The sequence below is a fragment of the Arachis ipaensis genome, chromosome B5, assembly GCF_059453495.1.
Source record: "Arachis ipaensis isolate K30076 ecotype BB chromosome B5, ASM5945349v1, whole genome shotgun sequence".
NCBI lineage: Eukaryota > Viridiplantae > Streptophyta > Magnoliopsida > Fabales > Fabaceae > Arachis > Arachis ipaensis.
The window spans coordinates 157,739,223-157,761,701 of NC_142440.1; the positions used below are offsets into that span (position 1 = coordinate 157,739,223).

General features: G+C 28.6%; 3 protein-coding genes across 5 annotated transcripts; 1 reads left to right on the forward strand and 2 right to left on the reverse strand.

Annotated features, from left to right (window-relative positions):
* Positions 1-1,086: 1,086 nt before the first annotated feature.
* LOC107644830 (Copper transport protein family) lies at positions 1,087-2,108 on the reverse strand. 2 transcript variants are annotated; one of them, XM_016348768.3, is made up of 3 exons: positions 1,927-2,108; positions 1,715-1,793; positions 1,087-1,585 (listed from the first exon to the last, which is right to left on the reverse strand). In XM_016348768.3, the coding sequence occupies exons 1-3, from the start codon at positions 1,933-1,935 to the stop codon at positions 1,368-1,370; spliced, it is 306 nt and encodes a 101-aa protein (XP_016204254.1). In that variant the 5' UTR covers positions 1,936-2,108; the 3' UTR covers positions 1,087-1,367. The 2 variants fall into 2 exon arrangements, with proteins under 2 accessions (XP_016204254.1, XP_016204253.1); XM_016348767.3 differs by having other exon boundaries at positions 1,715-1,796; positions 1,927-2,050.
* Positions 2,109-10,087: 7,979 nt separating this feature from the next.
* On the reverse strand, positions 10,088-12,036 carry LOC107642217 (Heavy metal transport/detoxification superfamily protein). Of its 2 annotated transcripts, XM_016345514.3 has the most exons (3): positions 11,889-12,036; positions 11,714-11,795; positions 10,088-10,468 (listed from the first exon to the last, which is right to left on the reverse strand). In XM_016345514.3, exons 1-3 carry the CDS (start codon positions 11,892-11,894, stop codon positions 10,134-10,136), a joined length of 423 nt encoding a protein of 140 aa, XP_016201000.1. In that variant the 5' UTR covers positions 11,895-12,036; the 3' UTR covers positions 10,088-10,133. The 2 variants fall into 2 exon arrangements, with proteins under 2 accessions (XP_016201000.1, XP_088345039.1); XM_088488913.1 differs by lacking the exon at positions 11,889-12,036 and having other exon boundaries at positions 11,714-11,862.
* A 3,291-nt stretch (positions 12,037-15,327) lies between these two features.
* Positions 15,328-17,235, forward strand: LOC107644831 (large ribosomal subunit protein uL6c). The gene is made up of 3 exons (XM_016348769.3): positions 15,328-15,446; positions 16,191-16,499; positions 16,782-17,235. The coding sequence occupies exons 1-3, from the start codon at positions 15,412-15,414 to the stop codon at positions 17,116-17,118; spliced, it is 681 nt and encodes a 226-aa protein (XP_016204255.1). The 5' UTR covers positions 15,328-15,411; the 3' UTR covers positions 17,119-17,235.
* The last annotated feature ends 5,244 nt before the right edge of the window (positions 17,236-22,479 follow it).

Consider the following 22,479-nt stretch of genomic DNA (forward strand, 5'->3'; position numbering starts at 1 on the left):
ACTACTCAAAAAATAAATATAAAAGACCCTTAAATTTGCAAGTCCTTTCACTCCTTTGCCCTACTTTACATATAATAATGACTTAATGAGATTGAAGAGAGAGAACCTTATATATTGATTTACTTTCTTTGCCTTTACATCTTTGGCCTTCCATGCATCCTATTGAATATTGATTGTTATAAGAGGAAAATGAGACAATTTCTTTCATCCGATAAAATAGATCAATCTTGGCCTATATTTAGTAACAATGTAACATCATCTGTCATTGGCTATGTCATGATAATTGCCAGTCCCCAAAATTCTTCTGTGGACTGTGGACACTAGTCGCCACAGATAATGTTGATAATATATAGATCCATCATTAATACATATGTTAAATATAAGGTCAATAACTATAATTCATCAAGGTGGCACTTCTATGCTTAAAGATGCACAATACTAATATCAGTCATATTTATTGGAACTGTTGAAACCATGCCATAATTCCAAATTGATTAGGCATTCTTAGAACAAAATATTGAGCCTCAATACTAAAATTACCATGCTTATAAGCCATACCTAACTAATTACTTTTAGAAAATGATTAAATCAAAATGCTTTGCTCAGCAAGCAATATTGTGCACGAGCCGTCTCATAAAGAAATTATGAAACATTTGAAAATCACTTTTGTCTTTATCAATTGTTTTATTAGAAAGGCTGGATTTTGCTAGCATCTTTGGACTTTGGTGCCATTGAGTTAAGAGAAAATGACCCACAAGCGAATAGGAAAGGAACTTCGTGATGCCCAAATAACTTCTTGGCCTTATTACATAACCAAACTTTAGCACAATTCATAACCGTATGATATGAAATTATGAATAAAAAAGATACAGATGTTGTCATAGTCACAATAACAATACCCTAATAGCCATTTGCATAATAAGACTAAAATAAAATATCATGCAATAATTAATAAGTAGAAAACTAGAGCTATCTGAAATTTGCAGCTTGTCAATTACCAAAGCATCTCTTATATTGGAAAAATGCTAAAAGGAAAATAGAAAAAATAAATGGAGAGAATAGGAAAAGAAACTATTTTATCCTATCAAAATTGAAAAACATTGTCTAATATTTATTCTCTGTTAGTCAAATTTTGGGAATACTTATTAAAAAACTCATTTGCATCTTGACAATTGATTTATGCAGGAAACAGCAGATTTGAGAAGAAGAAGGGGAAAAAAAAAACTATAGACAACTATGCATCTTATAATGGCTTCTGAATATAAGAAAAATATGCAAACCAATTAAAAATAAAAAATAAAAATAAAAGGGTGAAGAATTTTGATAAGACCAATGAGATAAGTATTGGGGATTTTTTTTTTTTTCTTTCATTTCTTTTCTTCCTTCTTTTCCTCCTTTTTCTCTTCTTTCTTCTCCTCTTTCTTTTCTTCTTTCTTCTCTTCCTTCTTCTCTTCTTTGGCAGGTCCAACAGATATGATATCAACCTTGCCAACTTTCTTGAGCTTCTTCACAATTGCCACTGTGTCCATTTGTCCAATCACTGTTAGCTTCTGCTCCTTTATATCTGCTGCTATTGAATCAACTCCTATATATATATGTGTTCATCAAAATTAATCAGATCACAACCTTATATTATATTATTAGTCACATATTAATATGAAATTATATATGAATTCAAGGTATAAATAAATAAATAAACACAAACTATACTCACCAAATATATCTGCAGCTGCTTCAATAGCTTTCTGCTTTGTTTTATCATCAGTCATAGTCAAAACCTTTAACACAACCTTCTGCTATATGGATCCATAGAAAGAATACACAAAAGGGTGTTAAGAAAATTAGTAAAGACATATAATTTTAAATTAATTAATCATAGATATGGTATTGGATCCAAGAGGAAGAAAGAGAGAGAAGTGAATGTACCTGAGCCATTTGAAGAGGATCTAGCTAGGCTAGAATAATGGTGTGAAACAAACTTGGGAGTAGAGTGTTGAGGCCTTAAATATGTACTAAGACTAAGAGGGTAAGTTAATTATTTATACTTTATATATATATTTATGTTACTAATACTATATGTTAGGTGAATGGTTATGGGGTGTGACTGTGAGAGAGTCATATCAAACAGATGGAGCCCTTTAAATGCAAATTTCTTGCCGCATGGTGCAATTCTATCCCACATGCGACAAATCTTTGACATGGTGATGCCATCTTCAATCTTTTTTTTTTTAATGTATATAATTTTATTTTATTTTAGGTTTTTGATAAATTTTATATATTAAAAATTAAAATTTTAATTTTATTTTATTGGATAACAAATTTTTTTTATTTTAAGATCTTTAATTAATACAAAATTCTTTAAAAATGATTAAAATGAGAAATATTCAATTATGTTACATATATGTTAAAATTAATAACTAAATTATATATATAGAAGATATATTAAAAATATAAAATATACATTAAAAATAAGTTAATAATGATTAATTCAATAGTTTATTTTTTGTGCATATATAATATTTTTATATTAATAATGCAATTTATAAGAACTTAGAATTTTAACTTTACTAAGAGTAGTCATCTATATGAATCAGTTCACTTCCAATTAAATAATTTCATTTCATCCGTTATTGTTATCATCCCTTGTGGGAAAAAAAATTGGTCACGCCAGGGCTGTACACTTGTACTTATTATAATTATAATAATGATGATAATATTCATACGTAAGAGAATTGAAAAGGATCAAAATAAATATAAAATAGCAAAATTGCTATATGGATTTTGGTTAGACATTTGTTTGTTTCTAGGGATGGCAAAACTCCCGTGACGCGGGGATCTCTGCAGGGACGGTCTCGAATGGAGATTCGATTGTGAGAAATTTTTTTAGTGGGGATGGAGATGGGGACAAAATTCCCCCGAAGCAGGCGTGGAAATCCGAGCGGGGATCCCCACCCGTCTCCCTTATTCCCTGAAATTTATGAATTTCATGAATTATTCTTAATAGTTTATTTCTCATATATATTTTTTAGTCATTTTTCTCACACACATATATATATAAACCCAAAATTCCTAATCTTTATTTGTATAACCCCTTTTTCAATTCAGAAATCTCTAACGCTGTCCATACTCCATCCAATCTCTCTGCAACCACCTCCTCGCCACCCTTCTCACCGCATCGTCACACCTCACCGTGCCATCACCCTTACCGCGTCGTAATTTCTATTTGCGGCGTTTCTTTTCGTAACTCTGCCGTTGTATCCATTCTCCTCTCTGTTGCCGCGTCTCCCACCTCGTCCACTGCTTTGTCCTTTGATTCGTCGTTGCGTCACCCCATTGCGTCATTTCGAAAGAAGTCACCATCGTGTCATTTAGACTTTTTGTATAAAATCTTGCAGTTTTTGTATAAGATAGATACTTGCAGCTTTATTCATATGAAAATTAATAATTAGTTAGAACTATTATATAGATGGGGAATGGGGTCTCCGCGGGGAATGAGGCCCCATGGAGAATGGAGATGGGAAGCAATATTTCCCCACAGCAGAGAATAGGGACGGGGATGGAGAACAAATCCGAGGGCAGAAATGGAGAGTAGAGAGGCATCCCCGCCCCCGCTCTACCCTGTCTATTTGTTTCATCAAAAGAAATTCAAAAGTTTAAGAAAATTTGGACATCATGATCATTTTTTTTTATTTTTAACTTTATATAAATAAATGAATGTTCTCTAAAATGAATTTTTTCAATAAAGAAAAAAAAAAGAAAGCTAGTATATTGGAGAAGGTAATTTCTAGGGAATGTTTCTCTAAAATGAATTTTTTCAATAAAGAAAAAAAAAAAAAAGAAAGCTAGTATATTGGAGAAGGTAATTTCTAGGGAATGTTTCTTATTATTCTTCTTTTGTAGCAGGAAAGTTTGAAAGTATCTATTGAATTTTTAATAATTATGTAACAAGATCAAGCTCAGAAGTCTATGGTGTTTCAAAATAAAAACAAAATGCAATACTCAACTTGGTGGTAGATAAATATTAATTATTAGTTAATTAATAATATTAAAAACCCATGATAAGTCATTTCGAAATTTATGCTTTCTTTACAGTGCCAATGAGGCACCAACCCAAATTTCTCTATCAAGACAAAGAATCATTCAATATAAAATAATATGAAGAAAAGCATTGTGACTTACTTAACAGCAGACATGGGCACGGCTTACATTTATAATGTTGGTTTTAGATTGTTGTCTGTTCTAATATATGCTATATGCTTTCATCAGAATATTTTCTCAATGTTGCACAAAACTATTTCTTAATAATGGCACCGCAAAATTAAACTTTGAAAGGTTAGAATATATTAACATCAACTAATTTTATTAGAATCATTTAGTATATCTATTGATATAAATTTTGACCAATAAATATTTGATACAGCAAAATCAAAATGATGATAAGTGTTTCTTGGTTATAGAAAAAACCTCTTTCGACTAAATTAAAGAAACAAAGAGCATTTGAGGCTAAAGTCGAAAGGCTAATAGTTAAGAGTAAGTCAAAAAGTTGTATCAATACTACATACATAGTCAAAAACAGGGGTTTTTTATTTTTTATTTTTTTTGGTTTCCCACGGTATCCCCCAACCCGACAGGTCAAGGACTAATCCGTCGCGGTACTGAGCTCCATTTAAGGGTTTGCCGCTGGCCAATGGGTTGCTGCATGCACAAGGCGGGATTCGAATCCCCGACACTTGCTTAAGCGGACTAGTGAGCTAACCACTAGACCAACCCAACTTGGTTAGGGGTTTTTTATTTAAATAAAATATTTGAACTCCTATATTACCTGATTCTCCTAAATGGTTTTTTTGAACGTGAATCTCTTAAACCATATAATATATAAATCGTCCTAGAGTTGTGTGTTTTAATGAATATATAAATCATTGTACCCTGGGACGATTTATGCATGAATTGCATAGGTGAATAAGGCATAAATCGTCCTAGCCCACTGTGTGTTACGAATAACACGTAAATCGTCCTAGCCTAGGATGATTTATGCATTTTAACCTAAACACTCTACACTGACACAATTTACGTGCTTCTTCTTAACCCTCTACCCCTAGCACGATTTACGTGCAAATCACAAACCCACAAGTCCTAGGACGATTTTTATTTGTATTTAACAATAATTTTTTTAATTTAAAAATTAATTTCTAATCAACATTTAACACTTGATTATTAGTAAAAATTATATATTAATTTTATAAAAAATATAAAATAATATATACCATTTTTAAAAATTAATCATTTAATCTTTGATTTTTCATAAAAAATAATCAATTAATACAAATAATATTTTAAAAACTTAAATTTTGGAAACAAAATAAAATTATTTTAAATATTTTAACATTTTAAAATCATTTTTTTTAGTTACAAAAATTTTAATATTTTGTGACAAACAAATAACTTGTTACAAATAATATTGAATTTTGTGACAAATTAATTTTTTATTACAAAATATTTTAAATGTTTGCAATAACACACCGATTCGTTACAAAAGCTAAAATAATTTGTAACAAAAAATCAAATTATTACAAAATATCAAAACGTTTTGTAACAAATTGTATTGTTGTTATAAAATATTATTATTATGTAATAATCACTAATTTTTATTACAAAAATTATTTTTTTTAACAATTTTAAATTTTTTACAAAATTTTTGTTACAAATATTTCATTTTCTTATAGTATATATATAATCAAGCCCATAATATGATTTACATAAATATTTGTGTAGTAGAATATTCTAGAACAAATAAATAAGTCAACACAATATAAATTTGATGAATAAATATATGAAAATTAACTTTAATTAATATTAGTTTATTTTTTATTGTAAATTAATTTTTTATTTTTATTTTTTTAAAATTTAAAATTTAAAATTTAAAATTTAAAATTTAAAATAAAAATAAATTAAAAAAATTGTAACTTAAAAAATTAACTTCTTAATTGAACTCAAATTTGATATAGTAGTAAATATGGTGTGATTGCATAAAAAAATGGTTGTCATATATTAAAGAAACACATGTCTTTTTACTCTAGATGAGTTATAATTCGAATTACACATAAAAGTTTTCACATAAATCATCCTAGGGGCTTGTGGGTTTGGAATTTGCACGTAAATCGTGTTAGGGGATAGAGGATTAGGAAGAAGCATGTAAATCGTGTCAGGGTAGAGTGTTTTAGGTTAAAATGTATAAATCATCCTAGTCTAGGACAATTTACGTGTTATTCATAACACACAGTGGGCTGGGACGATTTATGCCTTATTCACCTATGCAATTCATGCATAAATCGTCCCAGAGTATAATGATTTATATATTCATTAAGACACACGACCCTAGGACGATTTATATATTATATGATTTAGGGGATTCACGTTCAAGAAAACCATTTAGGGGAATCAGGTAATATAGGAGCCCAAATATTTTATTTAAATAAAAAACCCCAAAAACAGACACGATACAAAGAATGTGAGATTTGAAGAACAAAGAAAGAAAATTGAGGATCGGAGTACCATATGAAAATTTTTCAAGGTTAAGGTAAAATCATGGCATAAAAAAAAAGGAAGAAACTAAGATAGTAATCAAAATTCTTTAAGAATAGGTCTACTTTTGTAATCTATAAATAGAAGGAATTTATAAAGAAAAACAATACTAAATCATCACTCAAATTTATAAACATTTCTCAATTTCACAAACGCAATAAAAAAACATAGAATGTAAGTGTGTGTAAGTGTTAGAAGTTAATTATTTTATTTTAATTTATTTATGTTTGATTCTTTTTTTTTTTTTTTTTTACATTTTGTCGTTATTCTATTTCCTTTCCTTTCCAATTCAATTTTATATTTATTGATTTAAAGCTTTTTTCTGTTCATTTATTTATTTATTTTACCTTGTTTATCATAAATTTGTCACTAGTAATTTTAACGCAAGTTATTTCGATAAGTAATTTCTGGATCAAGTTCACTCTTTTTTAGAAGAGTAGTATGTGTTTCCCGAATTGATATCTTAATACAAGTTCGATTCGACACCCTGTTGAACAGTACCAAAAAATTAAGTGAAACAATATCTAAATATTTATTATAAAATATTACATCTTTATTATTTCGATTCTCTTAGTACAAATCTTTTTATATTATATCATTTTATACAACATAAATATACACATATTTTTTTTTCTACTGCTTTTTCTTACCTTTCTAATATGTAAAAGGAATTTGAAATGATATCTTTTTGTAAGTTCACTAGATCGAGCATATCTATATATAATCAATGAATATTCATATATAAATTTGTTATGGAATTATAAATCTTATGAGTTATATGTCTATCTGTTGAACTTTTATTTACTTGTTCAACTACAACTTTTACATGAAGAAACGAAAATATTTAACTAAATGATAGTAATATAATAAAAATAAGAAAAGTGGTTCATATATATTGTTTGTGTAGAGAAAAGTGGTTGAATAAATTAATGGTTCATTCAAATTCAATGGTTCGAAGTTGAAATTACAGTGTATTGGTGGGTCAAGTTATTTAGGGCAACAATTGGAAGGTACCATTATTTAATTTTTCTGCTGCTCCTTTTCTAAATCAATATTCTCTTTACTCAAAAAGTCGAAATGGAATTATTTATGTAAAAGACACTTCTACAAGACACTTCTACTACCCTACATCTATACTACAACAGTAACTAGCAATCCCATTGGTGGTAATAATAAATTTCATAATGAAATGCAAGAAAAATGTTTTCAGAAATTCTTGGAGACCAATCATTTTTTCAGTATTTTTTTTAATTATTTGATTAGTATAAATACTAAATTATTTTTAATAAATAAAATTTATTAATTTGTGTGTATAAATTTAGAAAAATATAAATATAAATTATATTAATTCATATGTATAAATTCTAGTAAATATAGATACAAATTATATGTATAAGATATATAGTATATTTTATTAACCAAACCATTAAATCATAATAACATATAATAAAAATTAGGATACCACTTTAATAAAGACACTAAAAATGTCTTTTTTTTTAAAGATGTTTATATTTGTTATGTTATTATTGGACATTTTTATTAAATTAGTTAATAATTTATTTTTTAATAAACCAGAACAAAATCAGTTTATTATAACAATAATAATAAACCTAATTGTTTTCATTATAATTATTAGACCTGATTTGATCCGATCGAATTACACAATCTAAACCGAATATATTTAAACTTTTTGATAAAAAGATAAATATATCCCTGATTTTTTGTTTTGTGGACATTTAAATTCCTAAAAATTTAAAAATACAATTAAATCTCTAAAAAAATTGAGTTTATTGTTATTGTTTTAAAAAAAAATCGGTTTTATTCTAATTTGTTAAAAAATTTAAAATAACCGGTTCATTAATACTTCCAATAATAATGCAAAACGTAAGCATCTTTACAAAAAGACGTTTTAAGCGTCTTTATGGAAGCATCTTTAAAAATTATTTACTTTAAATTCCACTGAAATCGAACATCAATAATTATGTAATTAAAGAATTTTTATTTATATATTTCAAAAAATATATTATATTGATTTTTAAGTATATAAAAATTAGTTAGTCAAAGAGTTTAGTGGTTTTGTAATATTATGAGCTCGCTTGAACAAATTTATTGAGAAAAATGAAATAATATTTTCTGTATGAGCATGATGGATATCTGACTATAATGGTGGTCAACAAGGGGTGATATAAGAATAAGATAAAATCTACAGTTGCATAGAAGAAAGCAGGGCCCATATGTGATGTTCTTTCTTATTTTGCTTCAAATTCATGTGGCTTTCCCCACATGTGATGTTCAACTTTGAATAGCAGTCATCACTCAAACAAAGTAGGTGGAATTTGTCTCAGCAACAAAAAGGAAACAAAAGTTATATTGGACATTTCTAAATTCTCATAAATCATCTTGTAACTTTAACATTTCCTATGTTTCCAAATGTGAAAAAAAAAAAAAAAACAGTTAAAAAATGTACAGCCCCCCCAGTAACCGAGTCAGATACCAAGATTTTTTATTATCAATTTGCCAATGCCATGGTCAATAATGGAATTTCAATTGACATAATGATGTGTCACTTTGTGTCAGTGGCAGTATGACAGGGATTCAAGAGAAATAATGTAATCTATGAAATATTGAAATATATGATGTATCAGTAATCAGTATTGAACATAAGTACATAACTAGGTGGGAAAATTTGAATTTACTAAATGAGGTATCAATTGTTTATTAACCCTTATATACTATTTTTGTAAGCAATTATCCTTTAATATAAACCTATAATTTGACATATTTAACGTAATATTTCTCGACATCTTAATTATCATTTTTATATAAAGATATTTTTATTCGAGTAGACCTCATTTAAAATATAAAAACTCAATTAATAATATCAATCATCTAAAATGTGTTTGATATGATATGACACATCATTGCGTTAGTAAAAAAATATTAAAAAGATACTTTAAAAAAATTATAAATTCAAATTGCGAATATCTTGAGTAGAGGTGTAAGTTATCGAACCGGACTAAAAATTATCGCAAAATCGAATCGAAAATTACAACAACTGATTTGAAAACCGAAATTTTTTTTTTGTTTTTTTTTTACAAAACCGATCGGTTCGGTTCGATTTTCGGTTGGCTCGATAGAAATCGAATCGAACCAAACCGAACGGAAGATATACATACATTTCAATATTTTAACCATTTTAACATTTAACCTAACAACAAAAATTTTCAACCCCTAACCATTTCAATGTTTTACTCTTATTATTTCAGTTTATTGACTATTTTGAACATCTAATTATTGTGATTCATATTCTTCTCATTAGGAATTAAAACCGAAAAACCGATCGAACCAAACCGTTGTTGGTTCGATTCGATTCGGTTTGATTATTGTAAAAGCAGCAAACCGAATGGTTGTGTGTTTGTAGGAACCGATAACCTCTAATCTTGAGTAAAATTAGAAAAAAAAAATAAACAAATAATAATTAAAAACAGACAAAAAAAACCTTGATGATTGTGGAAAAACATGACTCATATGATATGATATATGAACATGTCTTACATAATGGAGCATGCATGAGGGTTATCATCGCTGAAGAGTGAAGCAAAGGCCTCATCAGAGGCCACAGCAACAGAATAAACAGAAGGTGTATGGAAGAAAGTATGAACTCCATTTGTAGCTTCACTCTTGTATGCATCATTGTAGTAATGGTTAACAATGTAAGTAGGGTACTTATAGAATGATGCAAAATGAGAATGGCCTGCTAGGAATGGCCATGGTTCTGCTACCTTCCCTGCACGTTTTATTGCCTTCAAAACCTTCTTCTCTTCTAAGCCATACCCTTTAACTGTTATCTTTTGTGCCTCCATTTCCACCTCTACCTCATCTACTCCTATTATGTGCAAATGTACCACATTTCAAAATTCAACATTATAAAAACAAGAGTGAATACCCATATACGGTCCCTCACAATTATCTCGAAAGGACAATGAGATCCAAAAAAAAGAAAAAAACATCCAATTCGGTTCCTGATTTTTTTTTGTACTGATTAGTCTCTGTGCCAAAAAAATAACATTGACTTTTTTTTGGTACAGAAGCTAATCAGTCCCATAAAAGTAAATCTCAGGGGCCAGATTGGTATTTTTTTTTGTCAAGGACCTCGTTGTCTTTTGAGATAATTGTTAAGAGTTATTTTGGATTTTTCTCTAAAAACAAATGTACTAAACCATTACATCACTTTTTATTTTCTACATGGGGCAAAAATAATGTTTTATAGAATATTAAACCACTCTTCCATTTTTGCCCATGATAACAATAAAGACGTCTCACAACCCACAAATCCAGCCCAACAGAATACACAAATTCAATTATAATTTTAGTCTTTATTTTATCTTATTTTTATTTGCTTTTATCTTTCATAGGACAATGCTCTCTATATATACTTAGTTTTACCTTCATAGTTTACAATTTTCAATCAATCAACCATCAATAAAATTTCTTCATCTTTTCTTTTCTTTCATTATTCTTTCACAATTTTATTATCTTTGCGTACTCTTTCCGTTTTATTACAGAATGACGAATTTCACTAGTAAAATATGCAGTTATAAACAGATAAATCTTTAGAACAAAAAATATTTATACAGAAATATGTCTGTTAGTAAAGCACTTTCTTCAATATGTTATTCTTTATTTAAATTTTTGAATTACACTTTTTAAAATATTTTTAAAAAGTTGTGATTCCATATTCAAGTGTTTTACACCATCGGACTCATTTTTTTAGTATATACACTAATAACATTACCATATTTAAATTTTTCAGCATATTACAACCAACATAAAATAAATTTGTTAAAAGTTTATTAAATCTTTATGGCATGGACAAAAAGGAATGGGGGAATTGTATGTGTCAGATGATAATAGTTCAGTGCATATGCAGAAGCCTAAAATCTTGGCTTTCTAATACTTGCTTGTACTTGTGCACTTGCCAACTTGTAACACAAACATTCCACATGGGATTTTTTTAGAATAACTTAACATAAAAACTGTTCCTCTGGCACATATATATATGTCTACATATATATAAAAATAATAGATATAAACAAAAAAAGTAGGTTGAAAAAAAAAAAATATAATGTACCTTTGAGCTTGTAGAGAGCTCTCTTCAATTTTGAAGCACATCCTTCACAATCAAGATTTGGAACTCTCACCTCTACCATATTCTGCAGATCCATGCAACAATCTCAGTCACAAATGCTAACCATTCTGTGTTTATATGTGTCACAAAAGAGAAACAATAAAGAATAGTTACTTACAGACATTGTTATTAGTTTTTTTAAGTCTTAGAAAAAAAATATGAACAAGCAATTCAAGTCCCTTTGTTTTTTGAAGTTTGGACTTTGAAGTAGCACCAAATTCAAACCAGTTTGTGAGAGAGAATGATGAAGAAGTGAATGGAATATAGCATCAAAGTTGATGTATGAAGGGTCTCTTTTAAACAGTTATAGGCTGAAAAAAAATAATTAAAAAAAAGTTTTATTAAGGTCTTGGAATTAAAAAAAAAAAGATAGCATGCAGAAGTAATAATAATAAAATAGTTAATAATAATATTTGAGGCGTGGGAAGTGGATCCCAATTTTGAGGCACAGTCCCTCACTTTGTGTCTGCTTCTCTCTTCATTGAAACTGGACCACCATGTACCATTTTGCTTTTCAGCTTTCTCTCTTTTGTTTGTGACACAACACAAAATGATTACTACCTGCATATGTTGTTGTGTAGGACATTCTCTAAGGATGCTGCATGGGGTGTCTTCACTTAATTTATAGATATCATCTTCAATTTAAAATCTGCAATCATGTACTTCCAAGCATTCTATGTAGAGTTTCTTATGCAGACCAATCATACAAAATTAGAAAATTTTAACTAGAATTTTTGTCCAAAATTACAGTGGTGGTTTAACCATATATTTCATCTATTTTAAAATAAAAATTTAATTTTGATGCACTGACAGTGTAAAGCGTCGTTCTTTTAGATGATCAATCACACGGTCAATGTAAAAAGTAGTTATTTTTATTGGTGTGTCATTGCGTAATTAGATGCACATGTAAAATTACTTTACACTAATAGTACATCAAAATTAAATTTTATATAAATAATTGTAGCTTTAACTTTTTTATGCATTTAAAAGTCAATGCTACTAAATGTTAAATAGATTTAGATACATTAGTGTTTTAACATGTCAAAAAAGTTAAAATATTCTTGTTAAAATTTTAGTTCTTTTAATGTGTCAAAGGGTATACTTATATTTGAAAAACAAAAAGAAAAACATGATCTTTCTTGAATTAGAAAAAGGTATTATGATTATGTTTAAGAGCGGATGTTTGTGCTTATGACATACATTGCATAATTTCTGCTGCTATCAACATCAGTGCACAATTTTAAGGATAGTTATCAGCATAATTTTATATTGGCAAATGCACCAAAAATTCAAAATCCTTTTCATTATTGCCCCTTAAAGTTTGGTTTATGCTTGTTGCTGCAGTCCTTATCAAAAAGTTAATCCAAAAGAAGCCTGATCTTTTAACTACATAAATTTAATATGGACCTAGCTAAGACTAATTAACTAATCTAGATATATATACATATATTTTAATAAAGCTTTGACCAACTATGATATGTTCTTTAGAAACAAAAGAATTAAAGCAGATAATATCTCTCTCAACAAAGCATCTTTCCAGAAAGAAAAGGCAATTCTTGCAAACTAAATAAATAAAACTTTTAACAAAAATATGTGACACAATAATGAAGAAGGATTGTGTATAGAAAATGGTGAACAACTCAAAAACTTCCTATATATATATATCTTCATAATATCCTCATTCATCAGTGTGCAGCAGCAACAATATATTCTGGCATGCATGTGATGAAAAAGAGCAAAGTACACACATCATCATCATCATCACTTTGACACCAATTTATCAGCAGATGGAGAGAAGTCAAAGAAAGAAAATCAGAAAAAAGAAAATGTGAAGATAGAAGGACTTGACATGGTTTATAGCATAAAGGTTGCTGTATCCAGAGCCATATATATATAATACACACTTTGATATTCTTGAAACATGGACCTCATATGCAATTGAAAATCTAATCATCTACCATTAGGAAAAGTTATTATAATTTACCCAATTTTATATAACCCTTTATATCATAGATTTTATCATGAGAAACCTATAAGGCTATGGCATCTATCTAAGTGCACCTATATTAATAGGATCTCTCTAGTTAGTTAACACATTATAGACTTTGTTAATTAGATTAAAGAATCTGAACATGCATGTACTAATATATTAATTTAGTATATTTATATAAGTTCATATATACAAGAATGATGTGGACAATGCATGTCTAATAGAACATTGGTATTTAACTGAATTATTATCAATGAATCACTAGAGTGTTCTAACTGAAATAATCTCTATAATTAGTTGATTTAACTGAGGAAATAATCTCTAATAAAATAGAATAATCTCAGAAAGTTAGCAAATATAATAACTACAACAACAAAGGAAAGTGACTTGGTAGAAAAAGCAGAACAGGTTGACATGACTCCATATGCAAAAGGAAGAGGTGTTTGCCATTTGAGCTACAAAAACTTGCCTCAACTTATGAGTGGTCAATGTGGTGGAAGAGCTTCTTCAAACTTTATTTATTTAATGGTAAACCACTAGTTTAGCCTTTTTATTTAAATAAATATAAAAAAATTAATTTTTAAAAATACACATAAATTTAAAGCAATACCAAAATTTACTGAGTCTATTTCGTATAAACAGTCTATAAAATACATTTTAATTTTTATTTTTTGGATGTTAAAATTCATTTCACAGACGATTCATATAAAATAAATCCAACATATTTTGACACAATTTAAATTCATATGTTTTTTAAAAATATTTTTTAATATTTATTTAAATAAAAAAATCCCACTAATTTTCTATTTTTATTTTATCATGTTTCGTCTATGTAATTATTATTTTTTTAATACTGCTTGATGTATCCACATCCTTTGGTTTGGTGATGCCATATTCCCTTTCTCTTTTTACGGATCTCTGACACTAAAAGTTAGTTTACTAAGATATTCCATAATTTTTTAATTTTTATCCTAAAATATCTCGCTAGGAAAATATTTTCCATGCTCTCTTAACTAAAATAGATAAAGCTTACACACATGATTCATTGCCAAACTTTTCCTAGACTCAAGTCTCAAATTCAATGGTTGTAAACAGAGAAGAAAAAAATAATAATAACAACCAGAAAATGACAAATAGGTCTTTAATTTTTGCTCCGCGAATATTTTCGTCCCTGATCATTGAAAAATATTTTTAAGTCCCTAACCTTTACAAAACTTGGATGGATCAGTCCCTGACGGAAGTATTTAGACGGAGGGACTAATCTGTCCAAGTTTTATGAAAGTCAGATACTTAAAAGTATTTTTCAAACAAAATGTCTGCAGGACAAAAAGTCAGAAACCTATTTGTCCTTTTCTCTAATAACAACACTAAGTTAATTAGAAACCAATAGCAATAAGTTTTAAAAAATAAAAATAAATCTAATTTAATTTTAAAAAATTAAAAAAACTCGGATTATTTTGGGCCTAGGACCAAAAAATTCATTGAAATTGGGCTTCTTTTTGTGGCCTGTTTAATGGAACCCATTTCAATTTTGGTTCGGAAGGTGTAATTACTAAATTACCCATCCGTCATAGCAAATAACAGTCGCTAGCTATTTGGATAAGGCTTTTCACTTGGTGGAAGAAGAAGCACAAGCTTCTGAGTCCTAACAATGGCGTCCTCGGTTACCTCTTCTCTTCAAATCAGGTAAAAAAAATTTACCTTTATCTCTTACTATTACTATTTCTTGTTTCCTCTTTGCGAATTCAGTTCCTCTTCAAGCAAATAATAATTTGCTGTGCTGCAATTTTGCATTTCTACTGTTGTTCAATGATGCTGATTATATGGTTTGAAATGTTGAATTACAATGAATTCAAAACTCATCCATTCTGGAAATTCAGCTTCTCTTGTCATAGGAGCACACAGTCTCAAACTTTGACTCTGCCCAATTTTTCTGAACTCTCTCTCTCATTGCTTCAACATGTAGATATAGTTTTGCTTTTACTTCTTGTACAAGCTTGGGTCGACGAATTATGTTCATACTTGGGGAAATTAGTGGGTTTTGAGTTAACTGAGTCTGGTTATCAAGATGACCATAATTGTAGACAATACTGTGATAATTCATGTCTTTGGATGTCAATGAAAGAAAGATGCATTCTTGGTATTCGATGAAATGCTTGTGAGGAGAAGGGTAGCATTTGAGGAATGTTGGTACATATCTGAATATGTTTTTTATATTGTTTGAGCTACATGTGAAAGCTTGAAGAGGAGTTCAACATGAAATCCTCCAAAAAGTTTTACATGGTTAATAGATTCTTCCTGCTATTGTTATTATTATTATTGTTATTATGTGAAGCTTGTGTTGTCTTCTAGTAGGACATTGCACTTTACTTCTGTTTGAAATTTGCACTTCTCGAAAAACCTCACTGGTCATGTGCTATCCTATTTCAGCAATTTGAAGACTACCGTTTTTGGTGAGCAAAATAAGCTCAGAGTTTCAACTCTTACTGCGAGAAATGTTGGCTTCCGTAAAATGACTACAGAATGTAAGGAGTCACGAATTGGGAAGCAACCAATTGAAGTGCCATCCAATGTTACAATCAAATTAGAAGGGCAGGATATACGGGTAAAAGGTCCCCTGGGAGAACTTGGATTAACTTATCCTCGCGAAGTGATCGTTGAGACGCAGGAATCAGGCGCTCTAAGGGTTAGGAAGGCAGTCGAAACTAGAAGGGCCAATCAAATGCATGGACTTTTTAGGTACTTCATTTTACTGATCCCTCTTGTATTTGAGACTTGGGAACACCTCTTGCTACAAGATTTAATCTATTAGTAGTAAACAAATGTTTTGTTTTCTATGCTTGCGCCTTATGGTGGTAAATTTATAAAATTTTTTACTCATATGTAGATGTTAAATTCTTATGAACTATGACAAGAAAACATTGGTAGGGTATGCTTTGTAATTAAGTGTTGACTAGACGACCTAGTAATTAGGATATGCTTTTCTTAGGAGAATTTAACTAAATGAATGAATGTGATCAGGACGCTAACAGACAACCTGGTTGTTGGAGTTTCTAAAGGTTTCGAAAAGAAACTTCAACTGGTCGGTGTTGGGTATCGTGCCACGGTAGAAGGAAAAGAGATAGTGCTGAATCTTGGATTCTCTCATCCTGTTAAGATGACAATTCCTGATGGCCTGAAAGTGAAGGTAGAAGACAACACCAGAATCACGATCAGCGGATATGACAAATCTGATATTGGCCAGTTTGCTGCTTCAATTCGTAGATGGAGACCCCCGGAACCATACAAAGGTAAGGGTATCAAATATGCTGATGAAATTATAAGGAGAAAAGAAGGAAAAGCAGGAAAGAAGAAGTAACTTTGGCTTCACTTTTTCATTTTTTCATTTATCTCCCGTTGATTTTCTTGTTTGTTAGTAATGGAAAATACTAAAGTTCCAAGCCAAGAAATTCATATGGATTATCATAAGCTAGAATCACATCTCTCCTTATGGTCTTTTAATCATAGCCAACATTATTATAACGTCAATGTCAATAGTGTGGTTAGGAAAAAGAAAACTACCATACAAGTTCTTCTGGTGAAAGGTAATGGGTTTGAGTGTTGTAGTTAAAAAAAGAAAGAGATTAAATTTTGGATTGCCAAGCCGAATTGCCTTTTAGTTGGGTATCTTAAAGGTTTATTTTAATGGGATGAATTGCTTCAAATTGTTGTTAAGGTATACCTTTGAGCTCATAAGAAATTTATAGAAGTATTTATAAATCATCTACACTACCAGAAAACTTGTAAATTGAATTCAAATTATGACAATAAGAGTAAAAGATCAAACATTGTGAATAACTTAGGCTAGAAGGTTTGCCATTTATCAATTCTCTTGGAAAAGTGATCTAAAAGGACATGAGCATAGGTTTACATCTTGCCCATTCGTATGTATTTTGTTCTTAAAAAATGTTATATGCACAGTAAAAGCCAACTACCAAATATTTCATTATGCATTGGTGTATATTTATATGGCCAGGTCTATGGTGGCACAAGAAGTAGTGCCTAGTGGTGGCCAATTGTTGACTCACCAATAGATGTGATACCTGGCCAAAAGATTATGAAAGGAAACTTGCTTAATTAGTAGTGAGAAATTGAGAATGATAAAGATGCGGTCATCAAATGTTAGGGAAAAATAGAAATTTGAGCACCAAAAATTGAACCTTATGATGTGGGCTGTGTACTAGGCCAACAAAAACAGTGAAAACTAAAGAGAGGTTGAGTAGATTAAGCGTTCTTAACTAAGTTGGGTTGGTCTAGTGGTTAGCTCACTAATCTGCTTAAGCAAGTGTCGGGGGTTCGAATCCCGCCTTGTGCATGCAGCAACCCATTGGCCAGCGGCAAACCCTTAAATGGAGCTCAGTACTGCGACGGATTAGTCCTTGACCTGCCGGGTTGGGGGATACCGTGGGAAACCAAAAAAAAAAAAAAAGATTAAGCGTTCTTCATCAAGGTGATAATATATGTCTTCTGTGTAAAAAGGAGATAAAATTTATTTATTATTTATTTTTTCTGTGAGTTTACATAACAGGTGTGGTACGTTTGGTTGAAGTGTTTTAATAGAGTTTGGGCTATCTTGAGAATCATCAAAGAATTTATTGAGAGTTGGACTAATATACCTAATAGAAAAGATAAGCAGAAGATGTGGGATTGGATTTTTTTGCAGTGATTTATAATATTTGGTTAAAACGTAATGATAGAATTTTCAACAATAAAAAAATAGGTGTTGAGATCATATAAAGAAGGGGTTTTTGAGTTAAAAAAAATAAAATGGTATTAATCTTTTTTATTGTTGATAGTATTGTAAAAAATAACAGGAAATTGATAATTTTTATGTTCTGTTTTGTTTTTTTATTGTATTTATTTATTTTGTTGCTTTACTTTAGTGTATTGAATTTTTTTTTTTGTTTCAAACAAAAAATTGATTTGGGCGCCACTCACATACGGACGCGAAAAACAACTTGTGGTAAAGACAATAATATTTCTTCAATGACTACGGAACGCGTGTCCTAAATTTCAATTAGGCAAGTATCATTATATTAAACTAATCGGTTCAAGCCTCGTTAATTTATAAAAAGATTGATTTTGTGATTCATTATGCTCATTAATTTTATATTGTTATTCAATTTTTATTTTATTTTTTAAAATTCAATAAAAAATATTTTTTTATAATCAAAATATTATAAAATTTTAAAATATATTCATTAATTTTTAAATGATATTTTGTATTAAAATTAATAAAAAAAATTTTTTATTGAAATAAAATTATAAATTTCGAAGACATGCTCATCACTCTTTTAAAATTATATTTTTCACTAAATTTTACCAAAAAAAATTGTCAAAGCACACCATTTATAAATTTCTAAAACATTCTTGTCACTCCCTAAAATTATAATTTGTGACAAATTCTAAAAAAATGGTAAAAGTAAAATATTATAAATTAAAAAAATATCCTAATTATTCTTCTGAAATTGTATTTTGTACCAAATAAATTTTTAAAAATATCCATTATTCTCTTAAGATTATATTTTGCTTAAATTCTATAGAAAATAATTTTTTTGTCAAAGTAAAAAGTTAAAAATTTCTAAAGTATACTCGTCACTCTTTTAAAATTATATTTTACACTATAAATTATATTAAAAATAATGTGTATATGAATACGATTTATTTATGATAAATAGAAGTATCACCTTGAATATGTTATAAAACTTAAAAGAATGAAAAATACTATCTTTTGTTCCAAATAAGTATTTAATTTTAAAACTTTATTTGGTTCCAACAAGAAGAGACTAACTAAAAGAGTTAAGTAAACAATATTTATTATTGTTTTCATTACATGGAGATGGAGTGGAATAAAACGGTTCACAATGCTCATTGGTCATCTTTTTTCTTTTTTAAAATTAGATGTAAAATAAAAAATACTTTTTATATTAATTAATTTTGATCTAAAATATATTTTTAGAAAAATTATGGTTATGTTTTATAAATTTATGAAATTTTACTTTTACAATTATTTTGTAGACTTTGATACAAAATATAATTTTAATAGAATAATAGTATTTTTAGAAATATATAACTTTTTTTAATAAAAAAAAATTTAGTAATGATTATAGTGCAAAATATAATTTCAGAAGAATGGCGAGTATGTTTTAAAAATCTGTAACTTTTTATTTTGACAAAAAATTCTTTTTTGTAGACTTAGGGCAAAATATAATCTTAAAAGAATGATGTGTATTTTTAGAAATTTATTTGGTACAAAATATAATTTTAAGAGAATAATTAATATATTTTTTAATTTATATAGCATTTTATTTTGACACATTTTTTATGAAATATACCACAAAGTATAATTTCAGAGGGGTGACAAGAATGTTTTAGAAATTTATAATTTTTGTGTACTAAAATTTAGTAAAAAATATAATTTTAAAAGAGTGGTGAGCATGTTTTTGAAATTTATAATTTTATTTCAATAAAAATATTTTTTATTAATTTTAATATAAAATATCATTTCAAAAAATAATGAATATATTTTAAAATTTATAATATTTTGATTATATAAAAAAAACTTTTTTATTGAGTTTTAAAAAATAAAATAAAAATTGAATAACAATATAAAATTAATGAACATAATGAATTGCAAAATCAATCTTTTTATAAATTAACAAGGCTTAAACCGATTGATTTAATACAATGATACTTACCTAATTGAAATTTAGGACACGTATTCGGTAGTCATTGGAAAAATATTATTGTTTTTAGAATAAGAACAAAAATTCAAATTTTGTGTTTTAGTTTAAATTTTAGAAAATCTATATTTTTACAAATTTATAAATTTAAAATAGAATAATAAATAATTTTTAAAAATTCGTTAAAAATCATCTTTTACTCATTAAATTTAAAGAATCGTTACTAGAACTTTAATGTTAAAAAAATTATAATAAAATATAATCTTTTAAAATAACATAAAAATTAAAATTTAATTTTTTTAAATATAAAATAATAAATAATTATACAATATAAAGTTATCAATTATATTTATACAATATATAATTTATAAATTTATAAAATAATTAAAATATTATACTAATTAAATTAGCATTTTATAAATATTATACTAATTAAAATATTTAGATTTAGATATATGTTTCACTATCACTTTTTGGTCAACGCTTTTAAAAAATAAGAGAACTTTTTAAAAAATTTAATTACATTATAAATTTTGTTTATTTTACCAAATTTTTAATTTCTTTATCATCATCAATCCCCTGAAAAAAAGTGTGTTGTTAGTCTCTGCATCGTTTTGGTTTTTCTTCTCTGGACCTGTAGCTAGCTGTTTTAGCCTACTACAAATATATACACGTCATTAATGACATCAACATCATATAATCACTTTAGTTATATGCCAGTCATGATTTCCATATTAATAGTAGATAGCATTTTTATATAAATATATATGTTTTTATCTAGCTATGGCCTATGAAATGGTCACAAGATTATAGTTATTTAATTAGATAGCTACATATAGGTAGCATGATTTATGGGAGTTAAATCTCAAAATGGTCCTGAAATACCAATTTAGTTTCTGACTTACTAATTGTATTATTTATGTTTCCGACTTTGTAAAAATTACACTAAGGTTGTCCCTAGCCGCATTTCCGAGCAAATTAATGAACGCCGGCAGTGACCTGGCACTGAGAAGCCACACCCGCCCAACTTTCTTTCTTTCTTCTCTTCTTCTCTGAAACCCAGCCCAGCCCGCAGACCTCTACACCAACCTTCCGTCCGTCCGTCCGTCTCTACCGCCGGCGACCACCGTCGCTAACCCTCCCTCCTCCCTTCTTCCTTTTCTTTCTTTCCTATTTCTCCATTTCTTTCCTCCTGTACGCAACACCCCTGTTCGTGGCGCCACCTCTGTCTGCACCTTCTAGTTCCAGTGAAAATCACCAGCGGTGGCGAAACTCTGTGCCGCTACGACACTACCTCCGCTCCTTATGCTATCTTCTTTTTTCACTCCTCAACGCAGGTTCCATTCCATCCTCTGTGTCTGTTTCTTTTTTTTCTAATTATTTATTTTATTTCAGTGCTTTTTGATTCTGCTTTTACTGATCTTGTTAGACTTAGGATAGTTGATTATTTGTGTTTCTAGACTTAATATGTATTGGCTAGTTGAAATTTTTGGGTTGATTGATGCTTACATTAAACTGAAATTGCTGTTTATGAATCCTGCATACAACCATATCGATAAATTGCCTGAAAGTTAAATCTTACGTCTGATCATTATAGGCTTCAAATTTTGTTTTCATTAGGCATTGTAACTCATATTGTGCAGTTTTCTATAAATTTTTATGATGATTGAGATTGAATTTTGGTTATGCACTTGGTGAATGTTCTTGCTTAACACCAAATTGAACTGAAATTTTAGAATTCATTCCTTGTTTGGTGTTATATGTTAAGTGCATACAGAGTTAGCAAGTGAATTGATGATATTGCGTATCCATGTAGTTGTTGAACATAAATGATCATATACACAATCACACGAAGGTGACGATGCTATGCTAGAAATTGAGATTAAAACTAGGTATAGGGACCACATTGGGTCAAACAGTTTCAATTACCACCTCAGCTTGCCGTTATCTACGCCAGCGTGACTTCTCAGTGCTAGGTCACTGCCGGCGTTTATTAA